The sequence below is a fragment of the Petromyzon marinus genome, chromosome 28 (assembly GCF_048934315.1).
Source record: "Petromyzon marinus isolate PM22_M1 ecotype Great Lakes invasive population chromosome 28, UKy_Petmar_22M1.pri1.0, whole genome shotgun sequence".
In the NCBI taxonomy this organism is placed as follows: domain Eukaryota; kingdom Metazoa; phylum Chordata; class Hyperoartia; order Petromyzontiformes; family Petromyzontidae; genus Petromyzon; species Petromyzon marinus.
The window spans coordinates 1,096,249-1,121,454 of record NC_133694.1 but is presented as its reverse complement, the minus strand read 5'-3'; the positions used below and the strand labels follow the sequence as shown (position 1 = coordinate 1,121,454).

The following is a 25,206-nucleotide window of genomic DNA, read 5'->3' as shown; positions in this document are numbered from 1 at the left end:
ATGTTTTTATTTGACCAGGTAAGGCGCACCACTGAGCTACACAGCTCTCTTTCAGAAGCAACCTGGCTTCACAAATCATAGCTCAGCGAAGTGGCTTATCGCGTGGGAAATGCATGGTGGCCAGATACTCTAAACGCGTGACATTGAGTCTAAATGTGGAGGGAAAAGCCGGAGGACCCGGAGAAAATCGACGCGACCACTGGTAGAGCGAGAGAGAGAGAGACGCGCAAACTCCAAAAATACAGCAGGCATCAGGGGTCGGGATCGAACCAACGAGCTTCTACATACCCGGCGAGGCAGTTAACATCTCGCCACTCTCTGTTTTGTGTGCGTCCCCAGGTGCGCGTGTGGCGCTTCCTCAAGGGCCGCGAGACCCTGTCCCCGAACGCGCTCATGGACGGCGGCCGCAAGGTGATGGTGGGCGGCTTCGGCGAGCCGAGCATCTGCGACAACCAGGTGTCGACGGGCGACACACGCATCTTCTTGCTCAACCCCGCCGCCAACGAGCTGTGGCCCGAGCACCACGAGCTGCTCCAGCTCAACTCAAGCCTCATCCGCATCTCCCTGCGCAACCTCGAGAAGGTGGAGCTCGCCGTGCAAGGTGAGCGACGCTCGGGCGTCCGCGTGTTCCGCCAGGTGCTCCCCCGCCATGAGGCCCACCGTCGACGGTGAACATTAATTAGTTCCATCGTCTGCACCACACAGAGGTCCATCACTTGAGGCCACCATGAGTTCCACCACCTGTACTACCAGGGGTGCCATCATCTCCACCACTCGGGAGGTCCACGATCTGTTCCACCAAGAGTTGCATGACCCACACCACCAGGAGATCCACCACCCACACCACCAGGAGATCCACCACCCACACCACCAGGAGATCCACCACCTACACCATCAGGTGATCCACCACCCACACCACCAGGAGATCCACCACCCACACCACCAGGAGATTCACCACCCACACCACCAGGAGATCCACCACCCACACCACCAGGAGATCCACCACCCCACACCACCAGGAGATCCACCACCCACACCACCAGGAGATCCACCACCCACACCACCAGGAGATCCACCACTCACACCACCATTTGATCCACCAGCCACACCACCAGGAGATCCACCACCCACACCACCAGGAGATCCACCACCCACACCACCTGGAGATCCACCACCCACACCACCAGGAGATCCACCACCCACACTACCAGGAGATCCACCACCCACACCACCAGGAGATCCACCACCCACACCACCAGGAGATCCACCACCCACACCACCAGGAGATCCACCACCCACACCACCAGGAGATCCACCACCCACACCACCAGGAGATCCACCACCCACACCACCAGGAGATCCACCACCCACACCACCTGGAGATCCACCACCCACACCACCAGGAGATCCACCACTCACACTACCAGGAGATCCACCACCCACACCACCAGGAGATCCACCACCCACACCACCAGGAGATCCACTACTCACACCACCAGGAGATCCACCACCCAGACCACCAGGAGATTCACCACCCACACCACAGGAGATCCACCACCCACACCACCAGGAGATTCACCACCCACACCACAGGAGATCCACCACCCACACCACCAGGAGATCCACCACCCACACCACCAAGAGATCCACCACCCACACCACCTGGAGATCCACCACTCACACCACCAGGAGATCCACCACTCACACCACCAGGAGATCCACCACTCACACCACCAGGAGATCCACCACCCACACTACCAGGAGATCTACCACTCACACCACCAGGAGATTCATCACCCACACCACCTGGAGATCCACCACCCACACCACCAGGAGATCCACCACTCACACCACCAGGAGATCCACCACTCACACCACCAGGAGATTCATCACCCACACCACCTGGAGATCCACCACTCACACCACCAGGAGATCCACCACCCACACCACCAGGAGATCCACCACCCACACCACCAGGAGATCCACCACTCACACCACCAGGAGATCCACCACTCACACCACCAGGAGATTCATCACCCACACCACCTGGAGATCCACCACTCACACCACCAGGAGATCCACCACTCACACCACCAGGAGATCCACCACTCACACCACCAGGAGATCCATCACCCACACCACCAGGAGATCCATCACCCACACCACCAGGAGATCCACCACCTACACCACCAGGAGATCCACCACTCACACCACCAGGAGATCCACCACCCACACCACCAGGAGATCCATCACCTACACCACCAGGAGATCCACCACTCACACCACCAGGAGATCCACCACTCACACCACCAGGAGATCCACCACTCACACCACCAGGAGATCCACCACCCACACCACCAGGAGATCTACCACCCACACCACCAGGAGATCCACCACCTACACCACCAGGAGATCCACCACCTACACCACCAGGAGAACCACCACTCACACCACCAGGAGATCCACCACTCACACCACCAGGAGATCCACCACTCACACCACCAGGAGATCTATCACCCACACCACCAGGAGATCCATCACCCACACCACCAGGAGATCCACCACCTACACCACCAGGAGATTCACCACTCACACCACCAGGAGATCCACCACCCACGCCACCAGGAGATCCACCACCCACACCACCAGGAGATTCACCACCCACACCACCAGGAGATCCACCTCCCACACCAACAGGAGATCCACCACCCACACCACCAGGAGATCCACCACTTACACCACCAGTAGATCCACCACTCACACCACCAGGAGATCCACCACCTACACCACCAGGAGATCCATCACCCACACCACCAGGAGATCCACCACCTACACCACCAGGAGATCCACCACCCACACCACCAGGAGATCCACCACCCACACCACCAGGAGATCCATCACCTACACCACCAGGAGATCCACCACTCACACCACCAGGAGATCCACCACTCACACCACCAGGAGATCCAGCACTCACACCACCAGGAGATCCATCACCCACACCACCAGGAGATCCATCACCCACACCACCAGGAGATCCACCACCTACACCACCAGGAGATTCACCACTCACACCACCAGGAGATCCACCACCCACACCACCAGGAGATCCACCACCCACACCACCAGGAGATTCACCATCCACACCACCAGGAGATCCACCACCCACACCACCAGGAGATCCACCACCTACACCACCAGGAGATCCACCACCCACACCACCAGGAGATCCACCACCTACACCACCAGGAGATGCATCACCTACTCCACCAGGAGATCCACCACCTACACCACCAGGAGATCCATCACCCACACCACCAGGAGATCCATCACCCACACCACCAGGAGATCCACCACCTACACCAACAGGAGATCCACCACCCACACCACCAGGAGATCCACCACCTACACCACCAGGAGATGCATCACCTACACCACCAGGAGATCCACCACCTACACCACCAGGAGATCCATCACCTACACCACCAGGAGATCCACCACCTACACCACCAGGAGATCCATCACCTACACCACCAGGAGATCCACCACCCACACCACCAGGAGATCCATCACCTACACCACCAGGAGATGTGCTCGCTCACTCGCTCGCATCCTCGGCCCCGTCTCCCAGCCCGTGTTCCACAGCACAGACGCCATGGGTCACTTCTCAGCGGACAGCTGGCGCTGCTGTGCTGGGAATTTGAAAAATGTTTGCGGCAACGTGCGCGAGGCGCGGTACGTCGTGTGTGGATTAATTTTATTTTGGAAAGAGTGGTGCGGAGTTGACGGGGGTGGAATGTGTCGGAGGCCGAGCGCCGAGCAGGCAGCGCCGGGCAAGTCAATCACCTCCACGCACATTTCGATCACCTCGATCACCTTGCTCGTATTCGGATTGACGTGAGCTTCGATCCGTGATCCGGAACCCAAATATCAGAATTCATAGAGGATCGCAAAGCTTGGGCAATTGTTGGTAGCACCGACTTCTTAGAAAGTGGCTGCTGCCTTCACACTTGGACTGTGGTTCCTCCTCCCCCTCCTCGTGTCTCTGAGTCGCTCTCTCTCATCCAGAGCGAGTGAACACTTTGCTATTGTTTTTCATATTATTATTATGAAGGGATAACAACGCGTCAAGAATGTAACTTACATTTCCAGAACCGGCAATGCCGAGGGCATGGGTTGGAATCCAGGTTTTAACTGTCCGCGTTTAAACCGGGTTCTCGGTCGTCACGAGTTGATGGTCTCGGCCCGGTTGTCGATGGCTGCACAAAAGTAAAACACCACTTTACGTTGAAAATTTCCAGCTCGGGAGAGTTAAATCGCTTCGTTTGCGGGGCGTTTAAAAACGCGTAGCTAAGCACGGAATTGCAGCGACCTCAGAAGAAGCTTTGTGACGTCATTTCCGGGGTCCATTTTCCCACACGCGGTGGTGATGACGCTGCCGCTGCGCGCCGTGCGTCAATCTTTACTCCAGGACAAACGCGATTGGGAGAAACGAAGGAGATGGTCAACGGGCCTCTCTCGGCTCCGTGGTGTTCATCTCTCTTGATGGCCCTGAGACAAATGTAATAATATCCACATTAGTGTGTCAGGGGCCAGTCTCTCTCTCTCGCACCATCACTGCGGACCTCCCATGAAGTGGTTTTCAATGTATTCACCCCAGACGAACGATGCTGGTGGTGATGATGATGATATTGATGGTGATGATGAGTGGATCCTCCGACCCGGGATTTTCGATTCTCGACCTCCGTCGGGATCGTGAGCCATGGGCCACGCGCCGCCGCAGCCCCCCAAGCTGGGCCACGTGACGGCGCGAAGCAGCAGCGGCGGCGGCCGTAGCCGGCGCCAACAAAACAACAAAAATCCGACTGCGGTGGGGCATTAATTTCTAGGGAGCGTTTCACGTTCACGGCTGCAGATCCGGAGCCAGGGGAATTTCTCCGTCGCGGACGCTCTCGAGCAACGCCGCAGATGGGAACCGAGAGCCACGCGCTCCACAGCCGTGCCCTGTGGGAGGGGGGAGGGGGGTGGGGATGTGCGTCCAGCTGCCGGGCTATGGAGAGATGGGCCTCGATCTCATCCCCTGCCAACCGCGCTAAACTACTGGCCCGTGCCCTGTGGATAGTTCAATTAGATCGATAGATCAATTTGAACGTGCAGTTTTATTGAGAGACTGTGTGTTGTTGTCTTGGTGCGGTCTGGGACTGTTGTTGTTGTTTTGTTGCCTTGCTCAAGCTTGCATTTGGTGTTCACCAATCGGCAGGAATTTTTGTACTTTTGAAATTTGAACTTAGCTCTGTTTGTTCATAGTGACTTGCTTACCTTTGTGTCTATTTTGCCCAGGGTGGGGAGGGTTAGTAAACACCTTGTTCAAGTTGCTGGTGACGAGCTGCTCGTGCGCTCGTGTCAAGTTGCTAGTGTCGAGTTACTAATGACAAGTTGCTGGTTACAAGTTGCTAGTGTCGAGTTGCTGGTGACAAGTTGCCGGTGACGAGTTGCCGGTGACGAGTTGCTGGTGACGAGTTGCCGGTGACGGGTTGCTGGTAACGAGTTGCATGGACAGTGCCATCTGCTGTCTCGGGGACAGTTGCCTCCCGGTACCAGGCCTGGTGGTTTTGTAACAATTTAGCTTTGTATAATTTATTTACCCCACATTCTTTACATTGTTTTATTAATTCACATGCAAAGTCTCGACTACCAAGGCATACGCCGATGTCAAGACATCACACCCCGCTGCCTTTGTCTTCCCGGTGCTGATGTTTACACACGCGACTAGGTAGTAATTTACAGGCTGAGTCGATGTAGGAGAACCCCAGGACCGGTTCACTAACCACGTGTCACTGATGTTGGGCAGAAGCAAGACTGGGAACTCTGGTCGCAGGGTTTGCAGTGCGGTGCGCTTATCACTGCGCCACCGCTCCCCACACTCGGACACACGCTGACTGGCCAAGATGTGGCCCAGTCGCAGAAAGGTGATGTGCTGGGCAAACTTTGGATTGACAGGTTCATCAACAAACTTGCTGTACTGCCATCTACTTTCCACCGCACAACTCAGCGGGGTTGTCAGTTTCCCAAATCTCTACGGAATCCACCAACCCTTGCCTCCAAGGCACCAGCTCACATACTTGTGCCACCACACCCAGCTGACAGCTGATCAAATGAAGGGGCGAATGAGTGACTTAATGAGTGGAGTTAGTCAAGGGTTTAGCAAGTGAATGAGTGAAATGGTGAACAGTTGAATTAATCAATACTCGAATTGGACAATAACTTAGTTAAATGGTCAAGAATTGAATGCAGGATTGATTGATTGATTGAATGACGACTGCATTAGTTAACACAATCCCACGGTATACATCATGTACTCAATCACTCTGCCGTATCTGTGGGGTAGCTCTGGGTTTTTTTGTATCTCTCCCTGCGTCTCCTTGTCTCTCCAATTGCTCCCCCCCCCCATCTCCCCTCTCTTTGATCAAAAAAAATCATCGCAGGGGGTAGAAGCGCGAGGGCCGACGCACGGGGCCTCCGGGGTCACTAGAGGGTCACGGGGCCCAGGCCACGGCTTCGTGGGGGGTCCCAGTCCCGATGGGCCCTGGGAACTTTGGGTTCTGGATTCCATGGGCCCTCGGGTCCTGGCCCCAAGGGGCCCGGTCCTGTGCTGCTTATGGCCAAATAATCCTGAATGCGTTCGATCTCGTCCGATATCGACCAAGCTCGTCCCAATTCAATCGCGTCCAATCTCATCATGGGACCTCCCTTGCCAATATCAAAAGATAAGAATAGGTTTTACCCTTTCTGGCAATAAAACAGGTGTAAAGATGTTCAAACAACAAACAGAAACCTTTTGCAAGGGGTAAAGTCTGCATTAACCACACACAGTACTTGTGGTGAACATGCAAACAAACAAAAAAAAGCTCTGATAGTATATGATGATGCATTGTATTTGAAACTGATTGGTTCACACCAGAGAGAGATTTCTTTCGAACCTAGTCTCACACAGTGTCAGACCAGAGGACGCCAAATAGCAAACAGAACAAAGATAACGCACTATCAGGTCTTATGCGATCTCATCCGATCTCCCGAGCTATGCAGGGTTGAGACGGGAGTCTGCCTGGAGACGCCCCTGGGTGTCGTGGGCTGAGTTGTGCCTCACCCCCCCCCCACTCTCACCCCCCCCCCACTCTCACCCCCCCCTCGTGGGCTGAGTTGTGCCTCCCACCACCCTCACCCCCCCCCTCACTCTCACCCCCCCCCACTCTCACCCCCCCCCCCCTCGTGGGCTCCCTCCAACACGAAGCTACGCGGCCATGAATGAAATTGGCCAAACGTCCAGAGACGGCAGGACTCTCCTTTAACATTGTCGGAAGCCACCGCACTCGCTCCCGTCAAAGGAATGTGGAATTTACACCACTCGGGACGGTAAAGTGGCAAAAAACATCCACGCTGTTTTCTCTCCATTAATAACGATGCGATGCAAGGCCTGGCGCTCGGGTTGCCACCTATCCGGTTTTGACCGGTACATCTCGGGACTTAGCGTCTGTGTTCCAGTGACCGAGATCTGTGTTCCAGTGACCGAGATCTGTGGTACAGTGACCGAGATCTGTGGTACAGTGACCGAGATCTGTGTTCCGGTGACCGAGATCTGTGGTACAGTGACCGAGATCTGTGGTACAGTGACCGAGATCTGTGTTCCGGTGACCGAGATCTGTGTTCCGGTGACCGAGATCTGTGGTACAGTGACCGAGATCTGTGTTCCGGTGACCGAGATCTGTGTTCCAGTGACCGAGATCTGTGTTCCGGTGACCAAGATCTGTGGTACGGTGACCGAGATCTGTGTTCCGGTGACCAAGATCTGTGGTACAGTGACCGAGATCTGTGTTCCAGTGACCGAGATCTGTGGTACAGTGACCGAGATCTGTGGTACAGTGACCGAGATCTGTGGTACAGTGACCGAGATCTGTGGTACAGTGACCGAGATCTGTGGTACAGTGACCGAGATCTGTGGTACAGTGACCGAGATCTGTGGTACAGTGACCGAGATCTGTGTTCCAGTGACTGAGATCTGTGGTACAGTGACCGAGATCTGTGGTACAGTGACCGAGATCTATGGTACAGTGACCGAGATCTGTGTTCCAGTGACTGAGATCTGTGGTACAGTGACTGAGATCTGTGGTACAGTGACCGAGATCTGTGGTACAGTGACCGAGATCTGTGTTCCAGTGACCGAGATCTGTGGTACAGTGACCGAGATCTGTGTTCTAGTGACCGAGATCTGTGGTACAGTGACCGAGATCTGTGTTCCAATGACCGAGATCTGTGGTGCAGTGACCGAGATCTGTGTTCCAGTGACCAAGATCTGTGGTACAATGACCGAGATCTGTGTTCCAGTGACCGAGATCTGTGGTACAGTGACCGAGATCTGTGGTGCAGTGACCGAGATCTGTGTTCCAGTGACCGAGATCTGTGGTACAGTGACCGAGATCTGTGGTACCCGCGGGTCTCGCTGTGTCGAACTTTACTCCAGGACAATTGCGCAGTGGTTGATGATAGACTTTCGTGCTGACCGAGGAATGCGTCTGGGCTTTGGTCTACACTCCGCTCAGCGTTAAAGGTGGCAGCCCCAACCGTGACGTCCGCCGCAGTAACGGGGACAGGCGGCGTCATCGCGCAGAGCGCAGAGACACGCCGGGGTCGTGGTCGTGGTGGTCGTGGTGGTGGCAGCGGTGGAGAGCGATGGAGCGGGAGTTGGGGTGGGGGATGAGTAAAGATTCCCAATCATCGCGGGCACCGCGGATGGGATGGGATGGATGGGGTGGGATGGATGGGGTGGGATGGATGGGATGGGATGGATGGGGTGGGATGGATGGGATGGGATGGATGGGATGGAATGGACGGGGTGGGATGGATGGGGTGGGATGGATGGGGTGGGATGGATGGGGTGGGATGGATGGGGTGGGATGGATGGGATGGGATGGATGGGGTGGCATGGATGGGGTGGGATGGATGGGGTGGGATGGATGGGGTGGGATGGATGGGGTGGGATGGATGGGATGGGATGGATGGGGTGGGATGGATGGGGTGGGATGGATGGGATGGGATGGATGGGGTGGGATGGATGGGATGGGATGGATGGGGTGGGATGGATGAGGTGGGATGGATGGGGTGGGATGGATGGGATGGGATGGATGGGGTGGGATGGATGGGATGGCATGGATGGGATGGGATGGATGGGGTTGGATGGATGGGGTGGGATGGATGGGGTGGGATGGATGGGGTGGGATGGATGGGGTGGGATGTCTCATCGCGCTCGGGTTCCTGTGTGGGGTCAGAGGGGACAGGCAGACGAGGGGGACATTCTACAGTCGGTGGGGGGAGGGGAGGAGGTGGCCTCCACCCAGGACAGGTTTCCGTGGCGATGGAGTGAGGAATGTCCGGAATCTGAGGTGTTCCATCATCGCCAACTTCAATGCGCGTGTGGCCAATTATGCCCTCTGCTCATAGCTGCACGCAGCTCAGTCATAGCACGGTGCATAGCATGCACAGCACTACACCCATCGCATCTACACGGTGCTCACAGCTTGTACACTCGACTAGAGGCATATTCTGAACGCGTCACTCTCCATCCCTGATAAAAAAAATATATCAAACAGTAAGTATACTCACCCACTCCTAACTTCTCCCCAGCCCACACTCTTCCATTCCAATCTGATCTGTCTGTCCGTGCATTCGCCATGACCTAACGTTTCGGACCACGTCCCTGCTGCAGGGCGGGGAGGGAAGGTCCCGGTGGTATGAGCTAGCCGTGGCCGAGAGCGCAGTTGGCGAATGCCTCCACGCGTTGTGGTGACATCGCCACGCCGGGCGCCGGCGATTATTGACGTACGGCGTTATTCGCTAATCTGAGAGTGCGGGGCGAGAGAAAGAATGGAGGTCGTCGGTGCAGCGCAGCGTTTGGAACGGACTGCCGCTTTCCGCGCCGCGGCCTGCGCGGAATGCAAAACGTTCGATTCGCCCTTCATTATTCGCGGGGACCTCCCCCCCCCTCTCTCTCTCTCGCCCCCCCCCCCCCCGGGACACAATCGCGAGGTTTGTGAGATGCGCGGCTCGCGAGTTGCGAGCCCCTCCCCGCCCCTCCCCCGCCCCCTCCCTCTTTGATGATCTTCGCTGCCACCGCCGCCGCTGTAGCGAGCGAGAGTCGCGGGAGGGAAGTCGTCTCCGCACCGTCGCAACTTGAAAGGGGATTTCAGTTTTTGGTGTCGGCATTTTTTTCTAAGAATGTTTTTTTTCAGCGGTGGGGTGGATGGTGGGGGCAGTGAGTGGCGTGGTCGGTTTGGTTGACGCGGCACGTGGAGCAACGTGCGGGATGGGTCCTTCTGCCCCTAACCCCGCACCTCCAATTAGCATGGTTGGCTACGTACGGTGCGAAGGAAGTTCAACGTACGTAACCCACCCCCACTGTCCACATTCCTCCCCGTATTTTGTAACACGGCGCCTGGGCCCCGTTGCAGTTGCACCGCCTGCACACTTCGATAGCCACCGCGCCAGCGCACAGCCCGGCGTGCGGCTTCACAGGAGGCCTGGTCTGGTGGGATACATCACTGGTGCAGCAGCAGCATCCACCATCATCATCACCACCAACATCACCATCATCCACCACCATCATTGTGACACTGCAGGTGTTGCTCTGCATCTACATCAGTAGCAGCCATACACAAGATGATCATCCATCATCGTCATCACACGTTTCCGTTGGGTTCTGATTATCAATGAGTTCTATTAACTCACGCGGACATCCAGGGACTCACAAGAAGACCCATTGAGAAACTGGAATTACCAATTTATTATTCTTGCGTTTGATGGCAGCAGCGATGTGGTTCAGGAGCTAAACGTCCAGGTCTGCTGCTGCTGGCCACGACGAGAGGGCTCCAGCAGAGAGAGCGTTCGTGTCGTGTCACTCTTCCTCCTCCTCCTCCTCCGTTGTGTACAGCACTGTGCGGTCCGTATCTATCAATAATGATCATGATGATCAATTAGTTCCCTTACACTCAGGATCACCGGGGACTGGAAAGCCCAAAGCGTGCCCTGTGTACCCTGCTCAGCCCGGAGCGAGGGCTCGCCACCCGGTGCCAGCCCAAGTAGCAAACCCCACCACCACCATGACCATCACCACCACCACCATCACCATGACCACCACCACGACCACCACCACCATGACCACCACCACGACCATCACCACCACTAATACCACCACTATGACCACCACGACCATCACCACCACCATGACTACCACCACGACCACCACCACGGTGGTAGCGGTTGCAGTGATGCTGGCGGTGGTGGTGGCATGCCTAAGGATAGGTTCACACCTGTGGTGTCTCACCTGTCTCACACTCACCTATATGTTTCAAACGTACCTGTGTCTCACCTGTCTGACCTGCATGTGTCTTACACTCACCTGTCTCACCTAGATCTCTTACACTTACCTGTGTCTCACCTGTATGTGTCTCACACTCACCTGTGTCTCACTTGTATGTGTCTGACACTCACCTGTATGTGTCTCACACTTACTGGAGAGTTTCACTCACCTGAGCACCCCCTCATCCCCCTGTTATGTCTGGCTCGCTGTCACTGGAATGCTGTGGTCGGGTTCACATTCCCTCGCTCCTCCCCACATCCCCTCTCTCGTCCCAGCGGCCCCCTCCCCCTCGCTACCCCCTCGTGCCCCACCCCAACCTGGACCCACCTGGACCCACTAACCCACGTGCAACCACTGTCACCCACCTGCACCCACCTGCACCCACCTGCACTCACTTGGACCCACTTGGACCCACCTGCACCCACTCTCACCCACGTGCATCCACCACACCTCCGGCTGCTCCTCCCCACACTCATCCTAGGGTTGCCACCCTTGCCACTGCAGACCAAACCCAGACGCATTCCTCAGTCGGCACCCGGGCTACCATCACCACCATCATCACTGCGACGTGTCATGCTGTACCGGTCACACCGGGACGGGTGGCAACGCAAGCGCCAGGCCTCGCATTGCACAAGCACAGTGATCGCCATTGATGTGGAGAATACAGTGGGGAGTATTTTGTCAATTTACAGCCATTGAGACAGTGGTGGTAATTCCACATTCCTATGGACGGGGCGAGTCCGGTGGCTTCCTACAATGTAGTCATTCCCGGACAAGTGGCACTTCTCTTTCCTGCGGTTCCTCGTTCCTGGTTCTCGTCATCCTCCCTCCTCCTCGTCATCCTCCCTCCTCCTCGTCATCCTCCCTCCTCGTCATCCTCCCTCCTCCTCGTCATCCTCCCTCCTCCTCTTCACTGCAGGAGGCCGCCGGTTGCTGGCGGAGCCGTGCCAGGAGGCTGCAGCCCGCACCGCCCCCGCACCGCCCCCGCACCGCCCCCGCACCGCTCTCGCTGCTCTCGCCGCTCTCCTCCTTTCTGTCGCTCCCTCCTGGGACGTCTCTGCTGGGCTGCACGGCGTGTCACAGCACTTGCCCCAACAGCAGGCTAAGGCTACACGGGGGATCTTTGTCTTTGGTCGGGGGGTGTTCTGTGTGTGGTGTGTTCTGCGTGGTATGTTCTGCGTGGTGTGTGCTGTGTCCTGTGTGGTGTGTTCTGTGTGATGTGTGCTGTGTTGTGTGATGTGTGGTGTGTTCTGTGTGCTGCGTGGTGTGTTCTGTGTGATGTATTGTGTGTTCTGTGTGATGTGTGGTGTGTTCTGTGTGATGTGTGGTGTGTTCTGTGTGATGTGTGGTGTGTTCTGTGTGATGTGTGGTGTGTTCTGTGTGCTGCGTGGTGTGTTCCGTGTGCTGCGTGGTGTGTTCTGTGTAATGTGTGGTGTGTGCTGTGTCCTGTGTGGTGTGTTCTGTGTTCTGTGTGGTGTGTTCTGTGTGCTGCGTGGTGTGTACTGTGTGATGTATTGTGTGTTCTGTGTGATGTGTGGTGTGTTCTGTGTGATGTGTTCTGTGTGATGTGTGGTGTGTTCTGTGTGCTGCGTGATGTGTGGTGTATTCTGTGTGCTGTGTGGTGTGTTCTGTGTGATGTATTGTGTGTTCTGTGTGATGTGTGGTGTGTTCCGTGTGGTGTGTGCTGTGTTGCGTGTTGTGTGGTGTGTTCTGTGTCCTGTGTGGTGTGTTCTGTGTGCTGCGTGGTGTGTTCTGTGTAATGTGTGGTGTGTTCTGTGTGCTGTGTTGTGTGTGGTGTGTGCTGTGTTCTGTGATGTGTGGTGTGTTCTGTGTGCTGTGTTCTGTGTGCTGTGTCCTGTGTGGTGTGTGCTGTGTTCTGTGTGTATTGTGGCCGAGTAAACTTACGGAACGCCCAGAACACATTCAGACATCGCTCGCCACTGATGTTAGCCGTGGCCGCGATTCTAACTCGGGGCACCGGGTTTGAAGAGGCAGTGCGCTAACCATACGCCACCGTTACGCCAAAGAAACACATGATACATACAGAAATACACACATAAGACGTACACACACACAAGACGTACATACACACACACAAGACGTACATACACACACAAGACGTACACACACAAGACGTACATATACACACAAGACGTACATACACACACAAGACGTACATACACACACAAGACGTACATACACAAGACGTGCATACACAAACAAGACGTACATACACACACAAGACGTACATACACACACAAGACGTACACACACACACAAGACGTACATACACATACACAAGACGTACATACACGCAAGACGTACACACACACACACAAGACGTACAAACAGACAAGACGTACATACACACACAAGACGTACATACACACACAAGACGTACATACACACACACACAAGACGTACATACACACACGACGTACATACACACACAAGACGTACACACACACACACACGGCGTACATACACACACAAGACGTACATACACACACAAGACGTACATACACACACACAAGACGTACACACACACAAGACGTACACACACATACACGGCGTACATACACACACAAGACGTACATACACACACACAAGACGTACACACACACACAAGACTTACATACACACACAAGACGTACATACACACACGGCGTACACACACACACACAAGACGTACACACACACACACACGGCGTACATACACACACAAGACGTACATACACACACAAGACGTACATACACACACACAAGACGGACACACACACACAAGACGTACATACACACACAAGACGTACATACACACACAATACGTACATACACACACAAGACGTACATACACACAAGACGTACATACACAAGACGTGCATACACACACAAGACGTACATACACACACAAGACGTACATACACACACACGGCGTACATACACACACACGGCGTGCATACACATACAAGACGTACATACACACACACAAGACGGACACACACACAAGACGTACATACACACACAAGACGTACATACACACACACGGCGTACATACACACACACGGCGTACATACACACACACGGCGTGCATACACATACAAGACGTACATACACACACACAAGACGTACATACACACACACAAGACGTACACACAGACAAGACGTACATACACACACACAAGACGTACACACACACACAAGACGTACACACACACACACGGCGTACATACACACACAAGACGTACATACACACAAGACGTACATACACACACACAAGACGTACACACACACAAGACGTACACACACATACACGGCGTACATACACACACAAGACGTACATACACACACACAAGACGTACACACACACACAAGACTTACATACACACAAGACGTACATACACACACAGCGTACACACACACACACGGCGTACATACACACACAAGACGTACATACACACACAAGACGTCCACACACACAAGACGTACATACACACACAAGACTTACATACACACACACAAGACGTACATACACACACAAGACGTACATACACAAACAGACGCTATAAACTTGCCCTCACTTGAGTCGCAGAGTCGTTAGTTAATATTTGTCTGAAACGGAACCGTTTAAGAGTCAGGGAAACCGTTCTGCCGCTGGGCAAAACTCATTATGAAGCTACATTCATTGCTTTTGCCAACTAATAATCTAAACACACGCACACATATAAAGACAAAGATCCCCCGTGTAGCCTTGGGGCAAGTGCTGTTTACTATCATCTACTGCACACCGCACCAGGTACTCATTCGAGGCTGAGTCGATCTGGGGGGGAGGTCCAGGAGCGGTTCAGATAATCGCCACTGGTTATGGCCGTGAGCGTGAATCGTAGTGATAGAAGTGCGCTAGCCACTACACTACCGCTCCCCAAGACGAGCATACCCACACACGTTCAGACACTCGTATGCAAACACATTTAATTAAGATACAGATACACACAAACGCATACGCGTGGTACAGACACATTTGCAAAGACAGATTCTCACTCACACGCACATTCTGTACAGACGCACGCCATCACAAAGGCACGCATGCCCACAAATACAGACACAGACTTGCATACACTGGCACACACGCACACACTCACACGGACACACATAACACATTTACAATGACAAAGGTCCCTGTGTAGCCTACATAAACAATTGAAGCAGGTGCTGTTAGGAAGCAGTGATACGCACACACACTCACACATGTACACACACACACTTATGTACAGACACGCACGTACAGCCCTAAGAAACACACACAGCCACATCCACGCACTCACAAAGACAAAGATCCCCCGTATTGCCTCTACCAGACTGTTGGGGCAAGTGCCGTTAGCGAGCACCTATTAAGGGCACCACTGCACGTGAGGTTCTTGGTGGACAAGCACCACGCTCGGCCGCATTTGTTTCCCTAGTTGAACTAGGGGAGGTACTCATTTGAGGCTGAGTCCACCTAGGGGAGGTCCAGGACCTGGTCAGACAATCGTCACTGGTGTTGGCTGTGAGCGGGAATCGAACTCGTGTCGCTGGGTTCGCCTTTGTATCCCCTGGGGGTGATGTTTACATACACACTGCAACCAGATACTCATTTTGAGGCTGAGTCGACATGCACATACTCACATACATACACACTCACATACACTCACATACAAAGACAAAGATCCCCCGTATAGCCTTAACAGACTGTTGAGGCAAGTGCTTTTAGCGAGCACCTATGAATGCCGGAACGGTACACGAGGGGGTGGGTGGCCAACACCACGCCCGGCCGCCTTTGTCTCCCCAGTGGCGATGTTTACACACCGCACCAGGTACTTATTTGAGGCTGAGTCGATCTAGGGGAGACCCTAAACCGGTTCAGATAATCGTCACTGGTGTTAGCCGTGAGCGGGAATCGAACCCGGGTCGCCGGGTTCGCAATGAAGCGCGCTAACCACCACACTACCGCTCCCCACATACACACACACACACTCACTCTCACACACTCACATACACACACACACTCACATACTCTCACACACTCACATACACACACACATACTCACATACTCTCACACACTCACATACACACTCACATACACACACTCACATACACACTCACATACACACACACTCACATACCCTCACACACTCACATACACACACACTCACATACACACACACTCACATACACATACACACTCACATACACATACACTCACATACACACACACTCACGTACACACACTCTCATACACACATACACTCACATACACTCACATACACACACATGCTCACGTACACACACTCTCAAAAAAAAACAAAGATCCCCCATATAGCCTTAACAGACTGTTGGGGCAAGTGCTGTTAGCGAGCACCTATGAAGGCCGGAACGGTACACGAGGGGGTGGGTGGCCAGCACCACGCCCGACCGCCTTTGTCTCCCTAGTGGCAATGTTTACACACCGCACCAGGTACTCATTTGAGGCTGAGTCGACCTAGGGGAGGCCCGGGACCGGTTCAGATAATCGTCACTGGTGTTGTCCGTGAGCGGGAATCGAACCCGGGTCGCCAGGTTCATAGCGCCGCGCGCTAACCGCTACACTATCGCTCCCCACAACACACACTCTCATACACACACATACACACACATGCTCACGTACACACACTCTCATACACACATACACTCACATACACACACATGCTCACGTACACACACTCTCATACACACATACACTCACATACACTCACATACACACACACGCTCACGTACACACACTCACATACACTCACATACACTCACATACACACACATGCTCACGTACACACACGCCACACCCTGCCCCCACACCCCTCACCTCCATCAGCTCTGCAGGGGCGGGATGAAGGGGGGGGTAGTGTCGGAATCACTGAGGAATGCTCCGTGCCTCACAAAGTCCCCAGACCCCCACTGGGGCCGCACAAAGATCCCTCTATGTGGGGCTAGGCTTGCGGTTAGAGCATCAAGGCATTAGCGCAGTTAGCGAGCACCTATTAACGCCGCTTTACAGCCCACGCAGCGATCTCGACAGCGCTTATGCCCCCCTCCTGAGGTTAACAGGTACCACGTTTCGTGCCGAGTCCGCCTGAGAGTGTCCCAAGGTGGTGACAGACGGCGTGCTATGTACGACTGTGTGCCTGGGACCCATGTCAAAGAGAGAGGGAGACGTCCTTGCCTCTGCACAACTGGCAATTGACTCTGCTGATGAGACGCTGCACCTGCGACACAGGAGGCCAGAGTTTGCTTGCGTTGAACCAATGGCTGCTGCAGGCAACGTCAACTTCATATTTGTTTGATGTACAGGGACATGTATGGCTTATTTATGTTGTACCAATATGCATGGTCACTCGAGTTGCCATCTGTCCTGGGTATCCCGGAATCCTCTACTTGTGGAGAAGGCAGCGGCTTTCCGAGGTAATCTCCAAGTTTTCCCAGGGCATTCACACTTCTGTTTTTTTGGCGGAACTGTCGTGCAATTATAACAACGACAATAATAATAATTATATCATTCACGGCTCAAGACGATGCATTCACGTGTCGTAACTCCGCTCTTCTTGCACTGCGACATTCTCATCCGCCAGAGTTGGCAACCGCCCAAATGATCAGCCTAATTGACGGGGGTTCTGGAGCCGAACTCCACCTTGTAAGTTCAAGGCCGCGTGTAGAGAAAGCGGTCGATGGCCCCGCTTGCTGGCCACTGCCAAACCAAAGGGAGGCCCCGAACTCGTTGGCAAAAATCGCCGTGGGAGTCGCTCCGCTGAGCCCAGGGTTAGCGCGAGACAGCACGGGGCCGAAGGAGCTGCCAATAGTGTTTGTTTTTTTTTTATTTTGTGCGCGTGTGGGTGATGAAGCCGCGTTCTGCCCGAGTCGAGAATTGTTCTGGGTTGAGCGAGAGGAGCAGCAGGAGGAGCAGCAGCAGGAGGAGGAGGAATGACGCAGAGGCCGGACGCAGCAGCGCCGCTCCTCCGCGCGCCCGCTCTGAGCCTCGTGTCGTGCCCTGAGTGAGAGATGATTCAGCGACATAGTCAACATCATCATCATCATAGTGCCTCTGGACGTGATGAACATGGATTGACAAGAATAGGCTTCACCCTTTCCGCCAATAATAGAGGTGTGAAGACGTTCAAACACCAACTAGATATCTATCGCAAGGCATCATCATGTCTGCATTAACCAAACATCATGCTTGTGGAAGAACATGCGAACAACGCGCTGTGATAGAGTACGCATTGTCATTGGAAGTGATTGGCCTACGCCGGAGACAAACTCCTTTGTGGCCTTGTCTCACCACCGGTGTTTGGCCAGAGAACAACGGCAAGAGGCGAAACAGCGCTCGCGCGCACTGCAAATATCGACGCATTGATAGCTCGGCTTGACCGATCGATTGATGTTGGTGGCGATGTATCGGGGGTGACTTGTTGGTCACGACCACGTACCGAGCGCGCCAGGTTGCGCGTTAGGCGAGTCGCGAGGCCACGCTGCGGATAGAGGCCACGAGGACGGAGTCGTCGATCCATCTCCGAGCGAGCGATCTCTCGGGTCCAGATGGCTTCAGAATGAGAATATTTATATTGGGGGATGAATCCGTAGAGCTATACAGATCCTTTTTCACAGATGTCCTTGAACTTACAAAGTGGCGTTTGGCTCCTGACCCCTGTCCAAGCTCCCTTCCACCGCCAGGACATCGATGCCTTGACACCGACGGGATTCCTCCCGGCACGATCGCGCTTTTCTCAGCGACCGGGGGAGGCAACGTTCACGTTCCGTTGTTCCCTGGGAGAAGTGGCCGCGTTCGTCGGTGCTAGCCAGGCCGGGGGAACCTCCACCGGACGTTCGGCCGCGCGATTGGGTGACGTTTGTCGGACGTTCGCACGTGATAGGGGAGAGGGTGGGCACGTGGTGGGGGAGACGGCGGGCACGTGGTGGTGGAGACGGCGGACACGTGGTGGGGGAGACGGCGGGCATGTGGTACGGGAGAGGGTGGACACGTGGTACGGGAGAGGGTGGACACGTGGTACGGGAGAGGGCGGACACGTGGTGGGGGAGAGGGCGGGCACGTGGTACGGGAGAGGGTGGACACGTGGTACGGGAGAGGGTGGACACGTGGTACGGGAGAGGGCGGACACGTGGTGGGGGAGAGGGCGGGCACGTGGTACGGGAGAGGGCGGGCACGTGGTACGGGAGAGGGTGGACACGTGGTACGGGAGAGGGCGGGCACGTGGTATGGGAGAGGGCGGGCACGTGGTAGGGGAGACGGCGAGCACGTGGTAGGGGAGAGGGCGGGCACGTGGTAGGGGAGAGGGCGGGCACGTGGTCATCTTCTTCACCGTGGTTTACTCGACGGTCTCCGTTTGAGAGGTGGAGATGGAAGACATAGAGGGGATAATAGAGAGGTGTTGGGGTTAGATCGCGTAAATATATAAAAACTAGCTTCATCAACTAGCTTAATCAGGCGACAGACTTTTTGGCTGTCGCCTGATGGTGCTAGTTGTAATTACTGGCGAAACGTCGTACTCAGATTGTAAATGTTGTGGCTTGGCTCTCCAACACACCGGTGTGCTGTACTAGTGACGAATTGGCCACGTTCTGTTTACGTGACAAACCTTACTAGTTGGCTTTGTCGGGTGGTGGCAGGTTTTAACGACACATTTATGTATTTACGCGATCTAACCACACAACCTTTATTATGGATGATATTTGTCGCGAAACCTACTACGTGTTAAAATAGAGGGGATAGAGAGAGATGGTTGAACAGACAATGACGTTGAGAGAAAAGAAAGATGCGATAAGTTGAGAGATGGATAAACAGGTGAGATGGATAAACAGATGAAAAGGTGAGTTGAAATAACAGGTGAAAGATAGACTGGCGGAGAGATCGACTGCCGGAGATATGTGAAGGTGGTTGGACAGATGAGGAGGCGAAGAGCTATATGAAGAGGTACAGAGAGATGGAGAGGTGAGCGATGGATGGACAGGAAGAGAAGTGGTCAGGTAGATGAAGAGGTGGAGAGGGAGATGAAGAGGTGGGGAGGGAGAGAGGCGCAGGAGGAGTCCGCTCTGTGACTCCTCGGGGCTCTGTGCGTGCCGCATGCCGTGCCCGGGGTTCCAGACGGCCGCAGCATCCGGGGATGCAGCAATGAAGATGCCTCGCGGGATCAAAACAGCGCATGCAGCAATAGCCAGAGGCAGGGAAAGTCGCTTCCGTCTGCAGTGCGCGCACAGTGTTCCAGCATCACGGGTCGCCTCTGCGTGGGGGGTGTGGAGGGGAGCTAGAGGGGGAGGGGTGGAGGGGTTCCCCATCCATCAAACTTCGCCCACTCCTCATCCTCCTCGTGCTGGGATTAGACAAATACACTCCCTCCCTCCCTCATCCTCCTCTCACACGCGCCCTCCTTTCTCAGCTTCTCCCAGGCGACCTGCGGCGGATTGAGTTCGCGGTACTTTGGGTAATGCAAGTAATAGCTGCAGTATAATCAGCAGCAGCATCAGTGTCATGTATGTTGAACTGTTGATCAATGACAGCAGCAACAATTTCACAGCATCATTATCATCAACAAGGGCAAGAAAAGTAGTCGCATCATTATCATCAACAGCAGCATAATCATCATCATCAACAGCAGCGTGATCGTCATCGTCTGCAGCAGCATTGGGCGAACTTGAATACCCGAGTAGAGCCGACTGAGCTAAACAGCTCTTTCCCAAATATTAACACCAACACCCGCGCCATTCGCCACTAAGTGACATTGACGTCACCACGGCGCTTGTGCCAGGCTAGGTGCACTTTGAGGCCACGTGGAGTGTCGAAGGCTCGCTGACAGGAGGAGGTCACGGGGCAGACCCAGGTGCCATGCGTGGACTGACTGAGATGACTGGCAGATATCAATAATAACAACAGCAGCAGCAATAGTAACAGAGTCATCATCGTGAAAGCCGATGTGGGGTCTGCTGATGCTGATCTCCATCGTGGCCGTGTCGTTCGTTGGTGGTGGCGGTGGCGCCGGGCGGCTGAAACGCAGCAAGTTGGCACAGTGGGGGTACAGCTGGTGGAGCATCTACCAGTGGTCATCTCGGTCAGCCAACTCATGGCACCTGCTGGGTCTGCCCCGAGACCTCCTGCACCTAGCCTGGCACAGTGGGGGGTACAGCTGGTGGTGCATCTACCAGTGGTCATCTCGGTCAGCCAACTCATGGCACCTGCTGGGTTTGCCCCGAGACCTCCTGCACCTAGCCTGGCACAGTAGGGGGTACAGCTGGTGGTGCATCTACCAGTGGTCATCTCGGTCAGCCAACTCATGGCACCTGCTGGGTCTGCCCCGAGACCTCCTGCACCTAGCCTGGCACAGTGGGGGGTACAGCTGGTGGTGCATCTACCAGTGGTCATCTCGGTCAGCCAACTCATGGCACCTGCTGGGTTTGCCCCGAGACCTCCTGCACCTAGCCTGGCACAGTAGGGGGTACAGCTGGTGGTGCATCTACCAGTGGTCATCTCGGTCAGCCAACTCATGGCACCTGCTGGGTTTGCCCCGAGACCTCCTGCACCTAGCCTGGCACAGTAGGGGGTACAGCTGGTGGTGCATCTACCAGTGGTCATCTCGGTCAGCCAACTCATGGCACCTGCTGGGTCTGCCCCGAGACCTCCTCCTGTCAGCGAGCCTTCGACACTTAACGTGGCTTCAAAGTGCACCTAGCCTGGCACAGGCACCGTGGTGACGTCGCCATAACTTAGTGGCGAATGGCGAGTGTTGGTGGTGGTGATGTTGGTAGTGGCGGTGATGGTGGTGGTGTTGATGTCTCCACCCCAGCAGTTCTCTCCTTCATCTCTCCTCCCCACCCGTCCGCGCGGTCCCCCTCGCCCCGCGGGGGGTGCAGGAGGCGATGGCGATCGCTCTGATCCGCCCGCTTCCCGGGCCATCCTCGCCCTCCAATCATCAACTCCGCGCAGTGGGGGGGGGGGGGCAGTCGGCAGGGAGGCGACGTCCCACGGCGTGCAGCTCCCCTCCCCCGTCCACAGCCCTCTGCTTGCGGGTTTGGCCACTCACTCATAGACGTGACGGTTTGAGTCCAGGTTAAGTCGCTCCAGAAGTCTGTCATGTCTCCCCGTGTCCCCGAGTGCCATCCCGTCTCCATGAGTCTGCCTCAGTCCATGCCACCCAGCCGCTCCCGTGTCTCCTTGGGTCTCTGTGCGTCCTCTCGTGCCTCTCCAGGTGTCCTATTGGACATCTGAGCATCTGTGAAACCGACGGGATATGTGTGAACGAAAGCTTCATGGCTCATCGGATTCCTCCAGGCTAAATTAAGATTCTGATAAACGTTTCTGATTGAGTCCCTGAGACTCCCCGTGTCTACCCCTCTCTCTGGCCCGGGGGGGGTAGGGGAGAGACGTCTCAGAACCGCGTTTGTTTCGCCTCGTTCCCATTAACCAGTCGCTGCCCCTGTCCAGCTTGTAATTAGGCCTCGGGGCAGCTATTCTAGACCACAGAGAGAGGGGAGGAGGAGGAGGGAGGGAGGGAGGGGGCATTGTCACCACGTGTTCTCTTTGTGTGGAGGAGTCGGAGTGGCTCCTCTGCGCGGGTTTTGTCGGCGATTACCAAATTCCCCCAAGAACAAAGCGGAACTTTAACCGTGCCGTGCCGGGGGGCGCTGGGGTGGAGGCGGAGTGGACATCAAAAACTCCTCGGCACCACCACCAACAGCACCACCAGCACCACCATCACCACCACAAGCACCACCAGCACCACCAGCAGCAGCACCACCACGACCAACACCAGCAGCACCACCACCAGCACCACTACCAGCACCACCACCAGCACCACCAGGACTAGCACCGCCACCAGCGCCACCACCACCAGCACCACCAGGACCAACACCAGCACTACCACCAGCACCACCAGGACCAACACTAGCAGCACCACCACCACCAGCACCACCAGGACCAGCACCAGCAGCACCACCACCAGCAGCACCACCACCAACACCACCACCAGCACCACCAGGACCAGCACCACCACCAGCACCACCAGCACCACCAGTACCACCAGGACCAGCACCAGCAGCAGCAGCACCAGCAGCAGCACCACCAGGGCCAACACCAGCACCACCACCACCAGCAGCACCGCCACCAGCACCACCACCAGCACCACCACCAGCACCACCACCACCAGCACCAGCAGCACCACCAGCACCAGCAGCAGCACCAGGGCCAACACCAGCACCACCACCACCAGCACCACCACCAGCATCACCACCACCAGCACCAGCAGCACCACCAGCAGCAGCAGCACCAGCAGCGTGGCGGCCGGTGGAGGGGGTGGTGGCAGGCACGGGCGTGGCGGATCGTCGCGCTGTGGCCTGCGCTGCTAAGTTGAGTGGCTGTCGCCACGTCATTCACTTTTATTGGCCACAGTCACGCCACTGATTGGCACCGCTGGTGTGTTGTGACAAAGACTTCCAGCCTACTCTTTCGATTTTTCGGTAAAGTCACGTAGGTAAAAATCAATAACATAAAATAAATGAAAACAACTAAATTAAATCACGACTTTTCGGAGGCAACACAAACTTCCGTATTCAGGTGGAAACCGTCACAGCGTAATTGTTGTAGGATGTAGCTCCAAGCGCTGTTAGCGACCACCTATTCAGGTCGGTACGGCACACGAGGGGGTGGGTGGCCAGCACCACGCTCGGCCGCCTTTGTCTTCCCAGTGGCGATGTTTACACACCGCACCAGGTGCTCACTCATTCGTGTTGGCCGCGCTAACCGCTACACTGCCAATCCCCCTTTTCACACACTTACTGACACAACAACAACCGCCATTCGCCACTAAGTGGCGGTGACGTCACCACGACGCTTGTGCCAGGCCATGTGCACCTTGAGGCTAACACGTGAAGTGTCGAACGCCCGCTGGCAGGAGGTCACGGGGCAGACCCTGCAGGTGCCACGGGTCGACTGACTGAGATGACTGAGATGACTGGCTGGTGCACCACCTGTGCCCCCTACTGTGCCAACCTGCTGTGCTTTAGTCACCCGGCGCTCCGCTCGTTGTTGTGAGCGTCGCTCCTCCGCCCTCCGTTGTTGTTGGAGGGCGACTGCCTCCAACTGCCCAATAGCGTCCTTCACAAGCCTCCTCCACAGAGGCCGATCTTGACACCGCTGGTACCAGTCATCGGCAAGTCCACTCAGCTCCACGTCCTCCTGTACCACATCACTCCATCTCTTCTATAGCCCGTGCCGCGCCCGTTTAGCCCCCTCGATCCGGCCGAACAAAAGCTGTTTCGGCATGCGGTGGCTGGGCATGCGGGTTACATGACCCAGCCAACGCAGCCTTGCCTGCCGGAGGAGCTCACCAATGGGACCCTGCCCAGATCTTTCAAGGATTTGTGAGCTCCTCACACAATCCAGCCTGGTTAAACCCAGAATGGTCGTAGGCAGGCCATCCTAAATGTTTCTAACCGGCGAAGATGCTCCATTAAGGGGGTCCACGTTTCGCAAGTGTAGAGAAGGGAGGGAATGATCGTGGCCGAGAAGACCTGAAGCTTAGTGCAGAGCGACAGACCAGGAAGCTTCCACACAGCGTTACGCAACCGATGAAAAGATATTGCCGCTCGACTGATTCGGAGTGAGACCTCTGCTGTTAAGCTGGAGCCGGTCATAAGCACACTGCCCAGGCATGGGAAACTCTCCACTCTCTCCACAACTGCCCCATCACCGATTGGGAGTTGTGGGGGTGGAGTGTCCGATGGT

At 55.3% G+C, this 25,206-nt stretch overlaps 1 protein-coding gene across 2 annotated transcripts in view; it reads left to right on the top strand.

Annotated features, from left to right (window-relative positions):
* Positions 1–25,206, top strand: part of LOC116946850 (agrin-like) — a 156,263-nt gene that overhangs the window by 5,885 nt on the left and 125,172 nt on the right. For both annotated transcript variants that reach the window (XM_032962053.2, XM_032962054.2), the window contains exon 2: positions 340–601. In XM_032962053.2, coding sequence (XP_032817944.1) covers positions 340–601 — 262 coding nt within the window. The remainder of the gene's footprint in view (positions 1–339; positions 602–25,206) is intronic.